Source organism: Rhipicephalus microplus, chromosome 5, assembly GCF_043290135.1.
Source record: "Rhipicephalus microplus isolate Deutch F79 chromosome 5, USDA_Rmic, whole genome shotgun sequence".
Classification (NCBI taxonomy): domain Eukaryota; kingdom Metazoa; phylum Arthropoda; class Arachnida; order Ixodida; family Ixodidae; genus Rhipicephalus; species Rhipicephalus microplus.
The window spans coordinates 25,007,220-25,026,741 of NC_134704.1; the positions used below are offsets into that span (position 1 = coordinate 25,007,220).

At 45.9% G+C, this 19,522-nt stretch overlaps 1 protein-coding gene across 2 annotated transcripts in view; it reads left to right on the forward strand.

Annotated features, from left to right (window-relative positions):
• cher (filamin A protein cher) overlaps window positions 1-17,234 on the forward strand; it is a 130,691-nt gene extending 113,457 nt beyond the window's left edge. For both annotated transcript variants that reach the window (XM_037425985.2, XM_075895023.1), the window contains exons 24-34: window positions 2,079-2,252; window positions 3,008-3,370; window positions 4,356-4,637; window positions 5,646-5,912; window positions 7,378-7,515; window positions 8,416-8,661; window positions 9,304-9,474; window positions 10,218-10,433; window positions 10,840-10,866; window positions 12,831-13,028; window positions 16,368-17,234. In XM_037425985.2, coding sequence (XP_037281882.2) covers window positions 2,079-2,252; window positions 3,008-3,370; window positions 4,356-4,637; window positions 5,646-5,912; window positions 7,378-7,515; window positions 8,416-8,661; window positions 9,304-9,474; window positions 10,218-10,433; window positions 10,840-10,866; window positions 12,831-13,028; window positions 16,368-16,555 — 2,270 coding nt within the window. In that variant the 3' untranslated portion in view covers window positions 16,556-17,234. The remainder of the gene's footprint in view (window positions 1-2,078; window positions 2,253-3,007; window positions 3,371-4,355; window positions 4,638-5,645; window positions 5,913-7,377; window positions 7,516-8,415; window positions 8,662-9,303; window positions 9,475-10,217; window positions 10,434-10,839; window positions 10,867-12,830; window positions 13,029-16,367) is intronic.
• The last annotated feature ends 2,288 nt before the right edge of the window (window positions 17,235-19,522 follow it).

Consider the following 19,522-nt stretch of genomic DNA (forward strand, 5'->3'; position numbering starts at 1 on the left):
ACAAGAGGGTTCCTCCACTTCATCCCTCATTCTGGGCAACCATCCCGCGCTTTGAGAGAGAAGGATACACGCGTGCCGAAAGGACGTCACCTGGCGCCCTCTCACGAGATCGCGCTGTTAAAGAAAGCGGCTTGTACTATTGACGTGTCTCGTCAGACTGACGTACGCGTCTCGTAAACCTTTCCATAAATAAAATCCTATGGCCGTGCCAGTGCGTTGGCTGGGGAAAATGTATACCCGCCTGTTGACAGGTTTTATACACCCGCGACGACAAGAACCCCGTTTATAACACGGCGGGCTGGTGGCACCACTTTCGTTTTAACTCATACATCCGGCGTCTGTTTGCGACATCACATTTACGTTACAGTATTGTTCGTGGGAGTCCTGGAAGATGCATTCGGTACGCTGCCAATCTAATAAAGATAAATACGAGGAATTTGGTTTTTGCAAGAGCATTGGCTCCTGATTGTCTTTTTACGTATTTGAATTATAACGTTGTCACACGCATTAGCGTAAATCAAGTGTGTGTGTGTGGGGGGGGGGGTCCTGACTTTATTAGGGGCGAAGCTCCTTAAGGCGTGGGCTGTGTGTCCCCTGTATGTAGCTACCTCTCGTTTAGTTCTTGCAGTGTTCACTAGATGGCGGTATCGTCCCCCGTATGTAGCCGACTCTCGTTTAGTTCTTGCAGTGTTCACTAGACGGCGGTACTTGTAGCTGACGATGAAAGATGCGAGATGTTATAAAATAGGAATGATGTCACATATGGCGCGTGTCATTGATGGAAGGCAATCGTTCGATTTAGTGCGGTGACGTACGCTAGGGGGAGCGTTGTAATAAAATCGAGTGGGCAAAATGTACGGAGGATTCATGGTTTACCAGGTTTACCTCCGGAGCTTCGCCCACTCATCATCATTCACTTCGTGAATATGGCGCAACTTTTTTTTTGGCTCAGGAGGAGAGGACACCTCTTGCAAGTGTCCCCTCTTGAAATATAGGTTTAGAAAATTATATCTCTGAATTACTTGAGAGTCAAGTACAGTGCATAAAACTTTTGTAGTGTAACTGTGGGCTTTTAGTGTGTACCTGTGTTCAATACCGCTCAGCTGTGCGAAACTATAAGAGTCGCAGAAGCCGCTCAAACGGTTCAAAGGAAACTGAATAGAACAATTCGATTGCGCGAGCTGAAACCCAACGGGGTTTTTTGTTTCAATATAATTTCAAATCATAATTTATTTCTCATGTAAATAAAAACCCAACCCATGCGTATAAAAAAACAAAATGGCCGTCATGGTCTGACCTGTGCCCCCCCCCCCCCCAGTCATGTTTCTGTATTTACGCTGCGAGTCACACGCTCACCTTTGATTGCGATCGGGCCTGGCGCCGATCGAATTTCACGATCGAGGCTGGCTCCTTTACGCAAACTGTAAAATAAAGCCAGAGCTGATTAAGCTCGATCGCGATAAGTAGGGCACCGTGTGACATTTATGCGAAAATTTCAGAGGCATTTACAGTGTAGTATATGCCTGCACGTAGATGTCCCACGCTTTATAGACCTTCAGAACGCTGCTCAGTGTCCCATAGAACACCGTATAGTGAATAACCAGGCCACTTTGTATACATTCACTGAAATCGATTTATTGTTCCGCTTTAGTGTCCCTTTAAGTCAGCGATGAACATTCATTATTGCATATTCTGCTTATATGTGACGTGCAAGCCGTAATATAACCAGGAAAATATAAACACCAATTTTATGAGCGCATACTCAATACGTGAACCAAATATATGCATATTTATATAACGCTTACCACATATATGCTCATACGAGCACATGTGAATATAGTTGATATTCTTTTGTTCCCTTAGTATACAAGCTTTGCGGTGAATGACTACTGGACCTATGAATCAATGGCGTTTCGCACACATCCTCGGAAAGTGCTCACTGCCTGCATCGCCTTACTTTGGCTGACGGATGTCCCATGTCAGCAGCGTTTTTTTCGGGTGTAGCAATGTAGTTAATTTACAACGTTAACGATCAAAGCTGTCGTACTGAAGAATGTGTGTTTCTCCGATGACCGCAGGTGGCCTGAACGTGGCCGTCGAGGGTCCATCCAAGGCAGAGATCAGCGTACACGACAACAAGGATGGCACGGTGGCCGTGTCGTACCTGCCCGCTGCACCCGGAGAGTACAAGATTTCCATTAAGTTCGCCGACAAGCCCATCAAGGGAAGCCCCTTCACCGCCAAGATCACAGGCAAGTGCCGCTTCCTTTACCTATCGCTGTCAATGCATGGATTTATCACATTAGATTAGACTGTTCTGGGAATGCTCAACTGTTTACAAGGCAGTTTTGTAATAAATTCTATAACTCGTAACAGGAAGCGGAAAATCGGTATTGTTGCATAACTGTTGTATGAACCAAATTGCAAGAATTTACGCATGACTGGGCGCACAAAGGGCGCCGACTTACAACCTCAGGCGTCTTGTTTTGTCCGTCTCGTGTTATTGTCCTATGTAAGCCTTCAGTATCTCTGCGGCTTCAGCTACACAGTTTATATTCTGGAGTCTTACACATCGAACAAAATAATCGTATTTTGAAACACGCAGTGAATACTACACGCGACATTGATTTCGACCGGTCTGTACTTATAGGATATTTAGCGTATGCATTTCGTCCCCGTCGAAACGCCGCCGTTCTGGTCGGGAATCAATACCACGTCTTTTAATATAGTAATTGTTGGTGTTTTACGTCTCAAGACCCTGACATGTTCACGAGGGACCTGAAGAACTTCAGAAATTTCGACCCCGTGGGTTCTTGAACTTGCGCCTAAGAACGCAATCCCCTATAGAGAAGCAGTTCCCCCTGCGAACTTCTTCTCGTGACCTTCGTGGCAGCAGTCGAGCACCACGGCAAGTCCACGTCCTGAGGACCCATAAGTGACCACACTTGTCCTCCCGTCATTTCGACTGCGTGAACTTCACAAACTCTTTTCTGGCACCTCATTGCAGGAGAGGGCCGCAAGCGCAACCAGATCTCCGTGGGCCACTCCAGCGAGGTGTCCCTCAAGGTCCAGGAGAAGGACGTCAAGAACCTCAGCGCCAGCATCGTCGCGCCTTCGGGCCTGGAGGAGCCGTGCTTCCTGAAGAAGCTTCCCAACGGACACCTGGGCATCTCGTTCACGCCCCGCGAGGTCGGAGAGCACCTGATCAACGTCAAGCGCACCGGATCCCACATCACGGGCAGCCCCTTCAAGATCAACGTGCTCGAGCGCGAGATCGGCGACGCCGCCAAGGTCAAGGTTCAGGGCAAGGCTCTCACAGAGGGCACCACCCAAGTCCGCAACGAGTTCACCATCGACACGCGAGAGGCCGGTTAGTTTGCCGAGATCGTACACGTTGTGTCTTGTTCACAACCTCCCTGTCCTTCCTCATTTATTTCTCCTCCTCCTCACTGCAAGTGACGTCGTGATTACTACTGTAGCAATCGTTATCTGAATATTTACCGAACTTTATTATTAGCCGTGATAACGTAGCCGAGAGCCGTGTAGCTCAGTGTATGAGAAGAAAAGTTATACGATGAACATTTATGTGAACTAAATATGTGAACCTTACTTGACTCGGCCACTTAATCCTACGAGTATCCCGTGACCTAATGAAGTTTAAAATAGTTTAGATAAATTTAAATGATTTTAAATTATTTCAAAGAGCATCTAAACCACCTCCCATATCTCCTAACTTTCTAGGTAGGCATTCGCACAGAGTCACTATCAACAGTGCCAAATGCGGCAGCGCTACGTGCCATAGGCGTTGACGCGGCGCGTAGGAAAATACCGCGCTCCTCTTCGATCCATTCGGTATCCTTAGCGTTGGATCGTGACGCCACCAGAAGAATCTGGCCATGTCAGCAGCAGAAAAGAACCTGTTTGTTTACCTGCGGCTACGCGCGCTCCCTGTTTATCGTTCTTTCACAGCTGTGGGGAACACACGACCAGGAAAAGAGATAACGAAATAACCGAGCGAAATGAGCTGGGGCCATATTACATTATGAAACTCGTGTCGTCAGGCAAGACAGCGCTATCGCGGAAACATTTCGAAAAATTCGTGCGGCCACGTGTTGATAATAGACTCGGGCGCAACAACTTCACCACAACTAAATTTCTACCCCTGGGTGTTTCAGAGGCCGTTTAAGGATGCATTTAATGTTGCTACGCTATACCGAGATTAATTTGTTTCTGTTGTATTCATCAGTAAGAGCGATTCACATTTCTCACCTTTTTTTTTTTGAAAAATGATGAGTGAAACGACTGAGTATACGAGAACAAAGCTTGAAAGGACTTGCCTGAACGACGTTTCGCAGGCTACGGGGGTCTGAGCTTGTCCGTGGAGGGTCCCAGCAAGGCCGACATCCAATGCAAGGACAACGAGGACGGCACGCTCAAAGTGAGCTACCTGCCCACCGAGCCCGGATACTACATCATCAACCTCAAGTTCGCCGACCACCACGTCACGGGCTCGCCCTTCACCGTCAAGGTCACGGGCAAGGGCTCCAACATCCAGCGAGAGAACATCAAGAAGCAACGTGAGGCGGCGCCCATTGCCGAAGTGGGCTCCAAATGCACCTTCACCTACAAGATGCCTGGTGAGACGTTCCAGAAAGCTTGTAACTGCCGCTGTTGTTAGCATGGTAAATTCTTACAGAGAAACGCGAACTCGGTGACAGCAGTGCCTCTCTGCCATGTGCTGCATAATGCCACGTGACGTTTGCAGTTGGTCGCTGCAGATGCGCTTCTTTTATCACTTCTTGCACCAGTACTTTGCGCTGCACGCGTATAACTATGCGGCCAGTGAGTGGAGTTAAGCGATGCTATCCCTTCACTTCACGAACTGATAAGAAACGTGATACGTTGCACGCCTTGTTTCAAGTGAGGTCGCAGCACCAAGCGGCCGTATTCGGACCAACAACCGCGCCTATCTGACGTCACCGCCGATATAAAGTGGTTGACTTTAGAGACAGCAGTCATCGGGTTTCTGCCACACTAGTCGGAAGACTGCGTGGACAAATGTCGGTTACGTGAAGTTAAAACACCTAAAATAATCTTTTTTCTGGCGAAGTTGTATCATTCTACCATCTGTCGTCGCCATCGTAGTAGTGGTAGTAGTAGTAGTAGTAGTAGTAGTAGTAGTAGTAGTAGTAGTACACCAGCAGTAGTCACGCAGGTCACGTTACCAGGGGGAGAAAGAATAAATAAACACACCTGCTGATGCTCGAAATGATGAAGGCGATGCTTCCAATGTTCCGTTTTTTTTAATAAGCAAAACTGAATGGTGATATTGATGTCCCAAGTGATTACGATGATGATCCTCGTGGAAACTTTGCCGAAACATATGAGCAAAATGTAGTAGACGAAAGGGGCGACAGATTCACTTGAAGATAGTTCTCACGGCATTCAGCTAGCAACTTTCTTGATTTTTTTTAACGACGTCAAGCCCAGCATAACTTATTGTGAGGTCCACAGATGACGCGGAAGTCGCAGGTGACTGCTGCTTGGTCAACGGCCTTTGTGTCGTCGTCCCCGATTCGCAGTTGTGCGATGACGCCGATGACAGTGTGTTGCATTGGTCGCATCGTGAGTCTTGTCCGTCACAGGCACCAGCGCGTTCGACATGACGGCTCGCGTGACATCCCCGTCGGGTTCTTCGGAGGACGCCGAGATCGCCGACCTGGACGACTGCGCGTACGCGGTGCACTTCGTGCCCAAGGAGGCTGGCGTGCACACGGTCAGCGTGCGCAACAAGGACATCCACATCCCCGGGTCACCGTTCCAGTTCACCGTGGGTCCGTTCCGTGACCACGGGGCCCACAGAGTACACGCCGGAGGACCCGGTCTCGAGAGGGGCATCGCCGGAGAATCATGTAAGCTGTCCCCCTTCGTACCCACCGAGAGCCTCTTTTCTGTTTCGCAGAGGTCGTTTGCCACAAAGCCGAGAAGTGTACACAACACTCACAGGCTGAAACGCGAGAAGTTCCCGGTTAATTGATTGATATGATTGATTGATTGATATGTGGGGTTTAACGTCCCAAAACCACCATCTGATTATGAGAGACGCCGTAGTGGAGGGCTCCGGAAATTTCGACCACCTGGGGTTCTTTAACGTGCACCCAAATCTGAGCACACGGGCCTACAACATTTCCGCCTCCATCGGAAATGCAGCCGCCGCAGCCGGGATTCGAACCCGCGACCTGCGGGTCAGCAGCCGAGTACCTTAGCCACTAGACCACCGCGAAAGTTCCCGGTTAAGAAATGCACAGTATACAGTCTCAATGGAATAAGATTAGCACAAGTGACACGGTGACTGGGGCCTCAAAGTTAGTGACGTCAACTCGCGTTTATTGTGGATTAAATAAAGTTGTTTCATTCACTCACTCACCTGCGGCGCTGTTTACGAATCACGAGCACGCCGATAAAGATTGCCAAGGACATCCCATTTTCAAAAGCAGAGGTGCGTGGCCGGCGAAAAGCAGATCCACCTTGCTTATCAGCGGATGTGGCTATGCACACATTATTTTTTTCTCTCTTTCCGCTGAAATGGAGAGTGACCGTATCGATTATCGCGTTGCCTAGAAAAAAGGTACTTGTTCGAGTGCTATCCGCCTGCCACCCCTGCTTTGGAAAATGGAATATGCTTGGCGATCTCGAAATCATTGCGCTGGGGAAAAAAGGCAGCATGGCGTGTCGCAGTCTTGCCGTTCCGGCAACCTGTCACTTGTGGTAACTTTTTTCCGTTAAGATTGAATACCTTCATTCACAGCGTCTACGGTTCGCGTCATGTCGGCGTACTTTTTTTGGCCAAACGCTTACATAGAGTCATCATTGCTTTTAGCGGCATATTTACAGCAAGATGACCCGGTTATCACGAGCGATTGCTCACCGCAGTCGTTATACTAAATGAAACGATGTCTGGTTTCAGTCCGTGAGTACTGCACCCTATTTAATTGACGCAACTGACGTTAATTCCCTCCGGAAAATTTCTGACACAACCAGTTCACTCACGAAATGATTTCGCAACAACGGGTTCATTCAAAAAAAAAACAATTTCTGTGTTTAAATGAAACAACAATTAAAAAAACGTTTGTTACGGGGAAGTTGGAAGAATAGACATCGGCCCTAATCTTAATCAACGAAAAACTTGTCTTATTCACAAAGCCGGCAGTGAGTCGCCCAGTGAAGAGCAACTTCACGCCAGAGCGTTCGTTGTGATAAGTCTGATAGAGTAAAGCTTCTGGCGTTCAACCAGAAGCTTTCCTAAATTATATTTACGAAACATGAACCGTTTAATAATTGAAGTCTTTACTAGTCACGGTCGTTTCTGCCCCGCAGGCGAGTTCAACGTATGGACGCGCGAAGCGGGCGCCGGCAGCCTGTCCATTTCGGTTGAGGGACCGTCCAAGGCCAAGATCGACTTTAAGGACAGGAAGGACGGCTCCTGCTACGTCTCCTACGTCGTCAAGGACCATGGTATGCGACCGTTTACTTTGCGCGAATAAATAGGGACAAACAGGAGCGGGAGATAGGGAGGTTAATCAGACGAACATCCTGTTTGCCATTTCTGAGCTGGAGAAAGGGGACACGTACCGGTAGTCCAGAACGGGTAAATAAAGAGGAGACAAAGAGAGCTAGTTGCGTTCACACACGAAGATGGAAGAAAAGAAGAGCAACAAGAGAGAAGGCAGGGAGGTTAACAAGGCACATGCCCGGTTTGCTGCCCTACGCTGGGGGAATGGGAAATGAGTGTCTAAAGATGAGAGAGGGGGGGGGGAGAGAAGAGAAAGAGACAAAATAATTGTCAGTAAGTGGGCCGGCGCGTACGCAGCGGTGGCACTACACAAAAGTTAAAGGCGTTCACATAGGCCCGTAGTCCTCATAAAGTGCAAGAGGGCTTTGACTGCCTTTTGGGAAGACGAAAGACGAGGACGGTACTCCAGCAGTATCTGCACAAAGTATCCGATTGTCCAATTGTCAAGACGCGTCGGAAAGTTTTTGTCTCTCAGAGGCTAATCGAGGGCAACGACATAGCAGATGGTCGATCTCTTCATGGGTGCCGCAGTCCTCGCATTCCGCACTGTCGGTCACTCCGATGAGGGTTGTATGTGCTTTTGTGAAGGCAACCCTCAACTAACGCCGACAAAGGATGGAGGTCGAAGTTCCAGATGAGGGTTTAGGGCGCACATTAAAATCTATACGCCGTCCCAGAGATGACCGGAGTTGAGGTTATTGCAGGGCGGTTTCCGCCACACTCCGAGTCATCGAAAGTTAAGGAAACCTATATGGTTTAGGAAACATCAGTATTCTGTAAACACTTTTCTTTACAGTATAACGCACGCATGATCTGAGCATTACGACGCGAAATGTGCGCAGGCGAGTACCGCGTGGGCATCAAGTTCAACGACCAGCACATCCCCGACAGCCCGTTCAAGGTGTACGTGATGCCTCAGGCGGGCGACACCTGCAAGATCGAACTGGGCAGCGTCCCCGAGCACATCCAGGTCAACAAGCCCGTGGCCTTCACCATCTCCATGAATGGGGCCAAAGGTAACCTCGACGGAAAGGTCGTCACACCCAGCGGCCACGAGGACGATTGCTTCGTAGCGCCACTGGACGACGGTGAGTTGCCAAAGTGACATCTTGGCGGCAGAGGGAGTACTCTCGGACGATCACTTGCGCGAGACGCGCGTTGAAATATTCTGCCGACCAAGGGTTACTACATATAGGCTCTCTTAGGAGAGTTACTGCATAAGCTCCCTTTAAGGAGTTAAAATACAGGATTCCCTGAAAGAGTTATATTTCAGGCTCCCTTGAAGGGAGCATATACAGTAACTTGGTTATAGGGTGGCTGAAATTCTAACCACCATAACTTGGTCCCGATAATAGTGCAATTTAAAATGTTGGCCGTTCACCGGCTACGTGCCGCAGTTCGCTAAACTATTCCACGCCAGCTTGCTTTACTCGGTACAAAGCGACAACCGTTGCGCTGCACTTCGCAACTGTTCGCAACACGCCGCCGACGCATTAACCACTCGCCGCAAAACAATTATTTATAATCACCATCCCGACGTAACCACGAACGTAGATGACAAAGTTGAGTTGAGTCAGCCTAATACATATATATTTTTGTTTAGATTACCCGCATAGTATGTCAAAAAGAATCCCGGTTAACTTGTCTACATAAATTTTGTGTTTCCAGCGTGAAAAAGAAAGGTCTGGCTCATTTGTGATGTGACGCGAGTCTAAAACTGCTTCTTGCAGACCAGTGGTGTCTGCGCTTCATTCCCCGCGAGAACGGCATCCACCAGGTGCACATCCGCCACAATGGCATCCACATCCCAGCGAGTCCGTTCCGCATCCGCGTCGGAAAGGACGACGCCGATCCGGCCGCCGTGCAAGCCTACGGTCCGGGTCTTCGGGATGTCAAGAGCGGTGAGTACCATTCTGGCAAAACAATTATTGAGTGCAACCACAGGAAAAACAGGATTCTTTTTTTCTTTTTTCGGTAAACGTGAGGGCGGTCTCCAGACAGAAGAACTGAAAGCTACCCAATTATTGATATGTAGCTATACGTGTCTCGTGGCAGCGGTCGCACGATGGTGCTCGTGTATCCTGGTGCAATTCCTTGTGTTTTGTGTTTCGTCGTGTGGTCAAAACAGATCTCGGAGGCCACGCAGAAAGAAGCGCGTGGCCGAGATCTGCTTCTCCAGGAGCCGCAGCGGTTGCCTACAAAACCAAAGTCTGCTCTTTCATTGAACTAATTCAATGAATTTTCATCACTTATTCCGACAACTAAATGGCCCTGATCTAATATAAGCTTATGCTCCAATATCGCATCTGAGTTCGTAAGCAGATTTTTTTTTTTTGGGGGGGTGGGGGGGGTCATTTTTTTAAGCAGTCGTTTCTCGCTCTGGATACCGTGGCGAAAAAAAGATTTCAAGGAGGGGGGCGGGGTGGATGGACCCGGTTTGCCACTCCCTCGCTGCACCACTGCATGTATCCAATTACCCCTTAACTCAAACCGTACCATCGATTCTTGTCAGCTTTCTTTTTAAAAGACATTTTTTCTGAATATTCAAAACACCGCAAATAGGTGCTCTACCGGGAGTGTTTGCAAGACAAGCGAAAGTGCCACTAAAATTTGAAAGATGTGAAAACACTTCGTTCATCCGTAGGCGTCAAGACTGACTTCGTCGTGGACACGTGCAATGCGGGCGCGGGCTCCCTGGCGGTGACCATCGACGGCCCCACCAAGGTGAACATGGACTGCACCGAGGAGGAAGAGGGCTACAAGGTGCGATACACGCCACTCGCGCCCGGAGAGTACTTCATCACCGTCAAGTTCAACGGATACCACATCGCCGGAAGCCCCTTCCGCGTCAGCTGCACAGGTGCGCCAAACGACTGCCCGTGCCTAGAGTGAAATTAGGAATCATCCTAGACTGATCGATTGTAATGTGAAAACTGTACTTTCACCACCATCGGTTTAGTACTAGAAGATAAAATGAAGGTTAGTTTCATTTTGAATATTTCGCGCCGAGATCTCCGCATGTGACGTCGTAATTTCAGCGTTTTTTTTTGTGTGTGTGTATTTCGGCAACATTGGTTCAAAGAAATTTCCTGAAATTTGGCACGTTGTATGTCTGGCTCCGACGGAGGTGAAGCTTGTTGGGGACATATATACAAGTGGGCCATGTCAATATGGCTTGCTGGGTCTATTCGATTTGCAGCGAAACGCCGACAAAACGCATATTTAATAATCAAATAACTGAAAAGCTTCACGTTTTCTGTTTGCAGGCAGCGTCACCCGAAGCACTGGAGGCCGTAAGCAAACATGTTTCACTACTTTCAACGCATGTATCTTGCTTTCAATTACATACTAGACGAGGTGCAATCCATTTCATCACGCATTTCCGTCCAGTATAAGGGTTATAAATGTTGTAGCAGTATAATTTTAATGAAAATGCTATGAGGACGTCTGCTTCTACAGACGACGTACATGTCAGCTTTAAAAGATACAGTTTTGAAGACAGGCACGGGAGTACTTCAGGAGTCTGCGGAATTTCTCCCTCCAAAGTGGATGCACAGAAGCTTGCACCAATGGGCGCGCACTTCAGGTTGACGTCATCCGGAGAACATTGTCGAGTGCACCAGACGGGTTCCAGTGCCGCCATGTTGGGTTGTTACACTTAGTGTCTTGCATTTTTAACAGCAAAACAAACAGTGCTACGATGGACGCATGCGCATGAAAGCGGTCGGGTTGGGACATGCGATGTTTCATGGCTTTATTCATTCACGTCGCAATATACAGAAACAAGAAAATATCAGCTAAACGGCCCAACATGGCGGCACCCACATGTCGTAGGTAAAATGGTCTATAGTTAATTCGTCGCAGATGCGATAGGAATCTTCTGGGAGAAGAAAGGGGAACTTTTGGATTTTTTCGGTGGTGCTGTAGTCCGGCCGCGTGCAATTACACCAAATGCATAAAAATAGAGACAAAGGGTGGAAAGCTTAACCGGACAAGTGTCTGGATAGCTACCCAAACACCTAATTACCAAAAAACAATAATTAATTTAATTGGTATTGTGATTGTGGCACACTTATATGTGAACCTTTAACATAATTGCATTTAGACAACTTCAGTTTAGTGTTCCCCTGGTGTTCTGCTTCTAAATGTTATTAAAACATGGCATTAATTCAGCTTATTTCCCACTAGAAAGTGTCAACCTTAGTATGACCTTAAGCTCCGAGAGAACGTCAACACTAAGGGAAAAAGACGCACAAACAAAAGGCAGTTCTTTACGTCAGCTGATAGAAGAGAGCACAGCAGTTGTCAGCTTCGCTTAGACTACAAATGTCATTAGACAGCTACGATGAAGGAAGCTTGACATTCAGAAAGTAAGGGGAAGGGGAGGGGGGGAATGTCGTCTTTGACCAAGATGATATTAGCGTTTCGGGCTTGAAATTGTGTGTGGATGAACGTCAGTGGACGCGAGATTAGGTGAATGAATGACGAGTCTGTTTCGAACAGAAATGCTCCGTGAGAATGAGATCCACGAAGCTGTCTTCGAATACGATTTTAGATATTGAAGTTGGACATATAATTCAATCAAGATAACAAGCAAATTAAGAAGCTTTTGCTAATTGTGTGCTCGGTGGCTTCAATATACGTAGTGAATTGCACACGCCAATGCATACAGGTCGTCTGTAAAAGCACATATCCCGTAAGTTAAAATCATTTGCTTGAAGAGACCTATAATATGATCGAGTATGCGTTGGCTAAGGACATGTTCGTCTGGTCAAAGTAAGCAGTATGGTGGTATTCACAGTGTCGCACTAAAGCTAGTCCCAAAATCATAACACTGAGACCGAGCTTGACTTATTACACAGTCTGTTTAGTAACTCAAAACACGTCACACATATATGATGAGCAATATTATATATATGTGTATATATATAGTATATATATATATATATATATATATATATATATATATATATATATATATATATGTATACTTAACACCCTGCTCTCATTTGCCAATGACAGAATAATACAGTAACAATCGTGCTCAATATTTGACCTCTCTTTTCCTTTCGCTAGCAAAGACTATTTACTATTTCCTAATGTTTAACTGTAAATCGGCAAAAGGCCTGATACATAATCGAACAAGACTGAGGTGGACGTAGCACGGCGGTGCATCGCCTCTTCCTAACACCGCCTTCCTCCTAATTCCTTGATTTTACGCTCCGGCTGCGTATAAACGGCACGTGCGTACACGCAGGCCTGTCCATCGCCCCGCCCACTTCGCCGGAGACGTCTTCGATGACCGTGGACACTGTGGTGAAGCAGGCTGTTCAGAAGGCCGACCAACTGCCCAAGTTTCGATCTAACGCCGCTAAGGTTACCTGCAAGGGCATGGGCCTCAAGCGTGCTGTGCTCAACAAGAACAACCAGTTCACCGTCAATGCCGTGGACGCTGGTGAGTGCATGACTGGCGAAAAATGGCCAGAACATCATCTCTCCCTACAGAGTGACATGATATAAAAAAGCTTGATAATGTGCTCTTATGACATGACGAGCAGGAGGCATTGCCACATGCAGACGGCCAACCGCTGTCATTTGCTTGCTGTTATCTGATCATCAAAACAGCTACGAAGCTCGTTGAACTCTGGTCGTAGCCACATTGGCCACGCACCACCGTACAGAGCTGCTGAAGTATTTCTGACGCGTTCCTAGCGTTTTTTAACCGCTTGAGTGGCTATAGGTGAAGCTATACATAGGTTACTACTGGGGTAAATCAATAAAACAAACAGGTATAGAAAATATTTGGAAGGGGGGGGGAGGGAGTTGGCAAAACACAGGCCTGGCAAGCTTAGAACTGGTAGCAAACTAATGGCAAGAAAACTGTGTTCATCATTCACTTCTTCATAGGTTCTGTCACTGTAGTATTTGCAACAATTTTTGCCATATTGTTCAGCTGTCCTTACTTTTGCAGTCTGCATATAGCCGCTGTTTCATACCTTCAATGTAGTTTTTTCTTTCTCTGCTGATTGAGCCATAATTCAGAACTATTGGTAGACTGTCGGTTACGACAGTCTAGAACCGTCACGCCCACCATGGTCCCGCCTAGGCTATTCATTTTGACAGGTTGTCGACACGGCAACATTCGGCAGGAATTGGCATGCAGCATTGACATGAATCTCATTTTTTGCTTTTTTTCTGGCTTGGAGAGCCTCTTTCTGCAATAAACTGCATTTATATGTGTGTGTGTGTGTGCATACCAGGAACAATTTAATTTTACAGTTTATACATAGTGTACCAGCACTGCAATGCTTCTACGAAAAAAAAAAAAAAAAACTAGACAGAGCTCGAGAGACAAAGGTGGAAAGGGACGAAGTGTTTAACTTCACAAGCGGTTAGCGAGAAAATACGTGTGACGTCATACCTTAGGAGCTAATAGTAACAGTTGGTGAGCCACGTCACTCATACGAAGTGACTATGTCATTCCTTCGAGGGTTCAACAACAGCTAGCAACAAGCGTCTGTCGAAACACCCACCTAATGGTCCTAACACATTAAGAGATAGAAGTTCAGATGAATGAAAGCAGAGACCCCTACAATGAAACAGTTTCCGTTGGTTAGGAAAGGGTAAGCAAAGAACCCACTGACAGAAATCCAACACCCATGCAGATGAGTTGCAATTGCGTTGCATGTTTATTGTCCGTTCAGTTTGATCAAGAGGCACTCATGCACAGAGAGAACACGTAGCACCAACAAAATCGCAACAGAGCTTCCTTTTCTTCGTTCAAACATATGCACATCACTAGTATGCACTGGTTAGAAAACACCCACAGTTCACCCACAAGCAAAAGAATAAAACACAAGGCTCTGCACCTGTAGACGTGTCATGTATTCATACGTCTATGAGCACATGAATGCAAGTTGCTCAGTCGTGACTAGCTATACATGGCGAGAACAAAAACTCTTAGGGCATAACTCTTAGGTCTGCATATAGGGACTAGCATATTTGGCCCTATTGGCTATTGAGTATATTGTTTACCCCAAACAACGCACAGTTCTCATATTTCTAAACGTCTTTATTAACAGCATTTAAGCAGCCAATATGTGCCTAGCTTATCCTAAATTCACTTAAAGACACCAATGTGTGCTTGCAGCAAGGAGGTATGAAGCATACCAACACTCTGTCCTGCCTTCATTAAATTATTTGCTACAGAAATTATCACGACTGATTTTACGTGCGCAGTGTCATCCCCTCTGTGTGTGTGTGTGTGTGTGTGTGTGTGTGTATATATATATATATATATATATATATACATTATGCAGAAGATGTGATATCAGAAGATGAGAAGATGTATAATATGCAGAAAATCATCCAACATAGACGCGAGAACACCTGAAGCTGTTGGGTCAAATATGCGAGGCCCTGCGTACGTTCCGAGACGCGACGCAAGCAGCAGGGAAACATTCATTGTTCGATGCTCATATTCACTTGCATTAGTCAAGAAGACCCCTGTTTACATGCACACAGAGTCTAAACTTCATTCGTGTATTACATGTGTACCTTTGTGCATCTGTACATTTGGCTTCGGTTTCCTACGCTTAACCATGGCACATCATAGAAACTGCGGCAGTCACCTGGTAAGAATACGTCTACAGGTGCACTGGAACTATGAATTAGATCTAGGCTTCGATACTGGGAACCATTATGAGTGCTTAAGCATTTTCACTAGTCCTAATATAGGTCTGTGCTGCAACCGATCATCAGCAGTGAATGCTGAAAGCACAGGCACCAAACAAAGTTCGGGAGGGCTAAAATTTTGTCTTCTGCAGAGACAACAGAGTGTACCAGAATGTTTTAAAATTGCCAAACAATTTAACTTAAAGGGTGAATAATATTTTCTTAAGTGCCACATTTCAAAATTTACCACAGTCAACACATGCACCTGTCATGTTTGTTAACACTATGCTGGTATCACACACATGTAAGATGCACGTTGCAAGTCTGCATAAGTGACAGCGCACACAGAAACATATTGATGAATTAGAATTTTCTGGTGCACTCATGAAAATAATACCACAGCACAGCTACATTTAAGGCTTTAATGCAGCATTAAATGTTGTTCGCACAAAGTGAGAAGGTTACCAAGTGGTGTGCAGTACACCTCTACCCTATAGTGCATATGTCCCGCTAGCAACTCATTGAGCAGTGAAGAAATGCAATTACCAATGCATATTAGCACAGCCTTAAATGAGGGCAGGTGAAAGCCACATCCGGACAACTGAAGGGTGCATGCTTTGTCATCTGGCGTAACTGATAGTAATAAATTCCCGTTATAAATTATAGTTTTAAGCAAAATGTGCTTTCAACTCCAGTCTGTAAATTATACGAAGTAGATTATTGTGCGTTGAATGTGGCAATGTAATGGCAAAGGAAAGTCTGGCTCTGTTATTTCGATAAGGATTTTGACGAAACCAGATGCATTATTCTCGATTTCTTTCACGTTTTGCAGCATGTCCAGATATAATTTATTACGAATATAAAGAAGACCTTTTAGAATATCACTTAAATCACTGTGGATATACTAAAGTGACTAGAGAAAACTATATCCACTATCTTTATTCAGCTGCGGTCATTTCAAATCCTGTCATCAATAAAGCTGCACAGGTTCAAAGTTGTGCCGTTTCATACACTCAGGGAAGCAACAGTAATGCAACAAAAGTGTGAATGTATGCAGTAATTTGAAACATAGTGAATCCCCCGCAAGAAGTGCTGACTGTGCATAACCTGCTCTTCACAGGCAACAACTTGATCTACGCCAGTGTGTATGGACCCAAGGGACCCTGTGATGAAGTATTTGTCAAGCACCTGGGTCGCAATCTCTACCAGGTCAACTATGTGGTCAAAGACCGCGGCGACCACATTGTGATCGTCAAGTGGGGCGACGACCACATCCCGGGCAGTCCCTTCAAGGTTGAAGTAGTCTAGGCCTCGACATTTACACGACCGACCGCTGCTTGCTTGGCCCTCCCCGGTTGCCGCAACCGCCGAGCACGCACAGCCAGCGATGTGCCCTTGCAGTGACGTCACATAACAGCTGCCACAGCGGCATCGCGCATCTACATCAATGCAGCGATCTTGAACGCAGTCCAGTAAGCCTGCCTGAGTCATCCTTATGCAATGCTCCCTATTAGAGAGACGTGGCAAGCACATATGTAAAGGCACACATACCGAGCCATCCTACAGCCCCAGATTTGCTGCTTCACTGCAAGGCAACATTCAACAAGATGACTGTCTGCAACAGACGTTGCCTGCTAAAGCACCCGCAATGCACCAGCACTGTGCCGCATCTATGAAATGACTTAACTGTGCGTTGCATAATTTGCGACATGTTTGACCACTGGCCTTCCTTCTAGATCGCTGCTGTGACAACGCGAGAACTGCACCAAGAAATCCCAGTGACTGTGTTTCCTGGCATCATGTAAAAATGTGACGTCAAGTGCAAGGTGCCTCCACCGAAAGGCATCGCCAACGGCTGTGCCCACTGCCAATGTGCTCCCTACAGCCGCCCAAAACAACCGTTGCCATACTCTACCGTGTTAGCCTTTTCTTCCTCTGCAAATGTACATTGAAGAGTGTTGACCATTAAAGAAGTGATGTGATCAAATCGCACCGGCCAGTCTTGCTAGCACCTCCCTCTCACAGCTTCCCAACCACCATAGATGCTCTAACAGGGGATGACACAGTACAATACACCCTTAGTTTCGCGCAAATTTCTTTACCCCCATAGCAACAATGCCACTGCAGTGAAGATGCGAATCCAAAGATAACACTGTGCTTTCACAAACTAAGCCTGAACACGTGCCCAGTCAGACAATGTAGGACACTACAATGTTCCAAAAACTCAAGCAAGAAAACTTTAATAAAATGATAACCAAACTCCTCAAACAAAGTCCAGCATGTTGAAAAACATTTGTTACATCACAATAGCAATAAAATGTGCTATGCCTTTCAGATCTATCTACATATGATTATAATCAGTCTCTTAGCTACACTATACTACTAGATGCCTCTCTTTTTCTTTATTCAATGTGGTGTGACACATTGAACAAGCTTGCTTCCTTTTTTTTAACTGAATTATGAATAAAGCTTTATACACTAGAGCCTGGTTACAAGTTACATTCTAGCCACTTATGCCTAAAGAAACAATTGAGAGTCTTTACAGTGCTTTTCTGCGACAACAGTGAGCTATTGCCATTCTTAACAAACTATCTAGTAGAGCATTATTTGTCTACCAGTGATGCATCATGAATGCACTAAGTGAGCAAATCGCCAGGGTTTTTTCACATGATCTATGTAGAAATTGTGGTGCCTCATAAAACACTCGAAAAAGTATTGAAGTTTGCACTTACAAAGAAGTATCATGAGCATCTGAACGTGATATCAGTAGCACGAAGCCACTTGGTTTTGTAAACCAGAGCTAGTACAGTGCTGCTTCATGCAAAGCCCTCTCAGCAGAATGAACTGCACATTTGGCGAGTACACAACAGATCACTGCAACATCATGAATTCAGTGCTGAAGTCGATAGTGCACACTCAAAGACAGCGCAGATAAGAAAGTTATATAGAAAAATGCGTGAACACAGTTCAGCTCCATAACAAACAAATCTGCAGCTCAGTCGGTCTGAGATGAGTAATTCTAGATAACAAAGCGCTTTGAGTAAAAAAGAGAAGTGCCCCTAAGTTCATCACGTTTGTTTTCGCCAGAGTACAACATCAACAAATCGTCACCACACGCGACTCTGAATAAACGTAGTAGACAAGTGTTTCGCAATGTGCAGTAGTGGTGTGAAGGAATAACTAATACTTTCTAGAAAACGTTCTCAAAGTGCTCGAGTGGTTTCACTAGTAAAGTGGCCGAGCCACTTCACAAGGCTTGAATGTTCCTATTGCCCTAGGTCTTGAGAATTGCACTTCACTGTGGCCCAACCCTAGGCGGTGCACATGCTTCGTTGATATTGTGTAGGAAACCTATGTAATATCCAAGATCAATAACATCACCCTCTATCCCACTGACAACTCTGGACACACAGCTAAAATTTAAAAAAAAAACGACCAAATGTGCATAGATCTCGTCCACCAGTGCTGCCCAAGTTCAAGTTGCTGTGTGAGAAAATGAACCCGTGCCTACAAAAACTTTGTGAACTACGTATCGTGGTTTGAGATGCTGGAGCAACAAATGGGTGAGCGAGAAAAAAATACTGCAATCGGTGGGCACAAAAAAAAAGTGAATGTTTGATTTGCTTTCTATGGTGAGCTGCAGCGTGAAAATGGCATTGGGTAATGTAACGAATACAAACGTAAGAGACAAAAAAGAAGTAAAAATATGGGCCGAGCTTGTGAGATTACTGGCAAAACATTGCATTCCTGAGTGCGAATGACGTTTATTTTCATTTGCTGTGAGTCGTTGCAGCAATAGCCTGGGCCAGCAGGTTGTAAGTATATGCACAGCACTCAGCTGTGCTATTTTGCACATAAAAAGAAAGCCACAATAACGACATCTGACATCTAAAGCTGCGAGACTGCAGAAATAGCTGTCTCTGAAATCTTTAAAATACATACTTTCTTATTGCCGAGCTTGGAATTGCAAAGAAGCGCATACTATTTAACAAAGGGAAATCAGACTCATCATAGCTGTTTTCTATAAAAGAACAAAAAATAGATAAAACAACACACCTTTTTCACCCTGTGCACAAAATTCATGGTCTCGCATTATATTAACTAAACAGCTCTGCAAGTCAGTGTGAACTGGAAAAAGAAAAGGTGGAAGGAAACAGGGGGGAACCTATAGGGATATCACTGGGAATGTCGCAGCACCACGGCAGTGAGTCAGCGACATGCTGAAGAGAGCACACGAGTTCATGTGTCAGACACATCGCTGCCAAACAAAGGCTA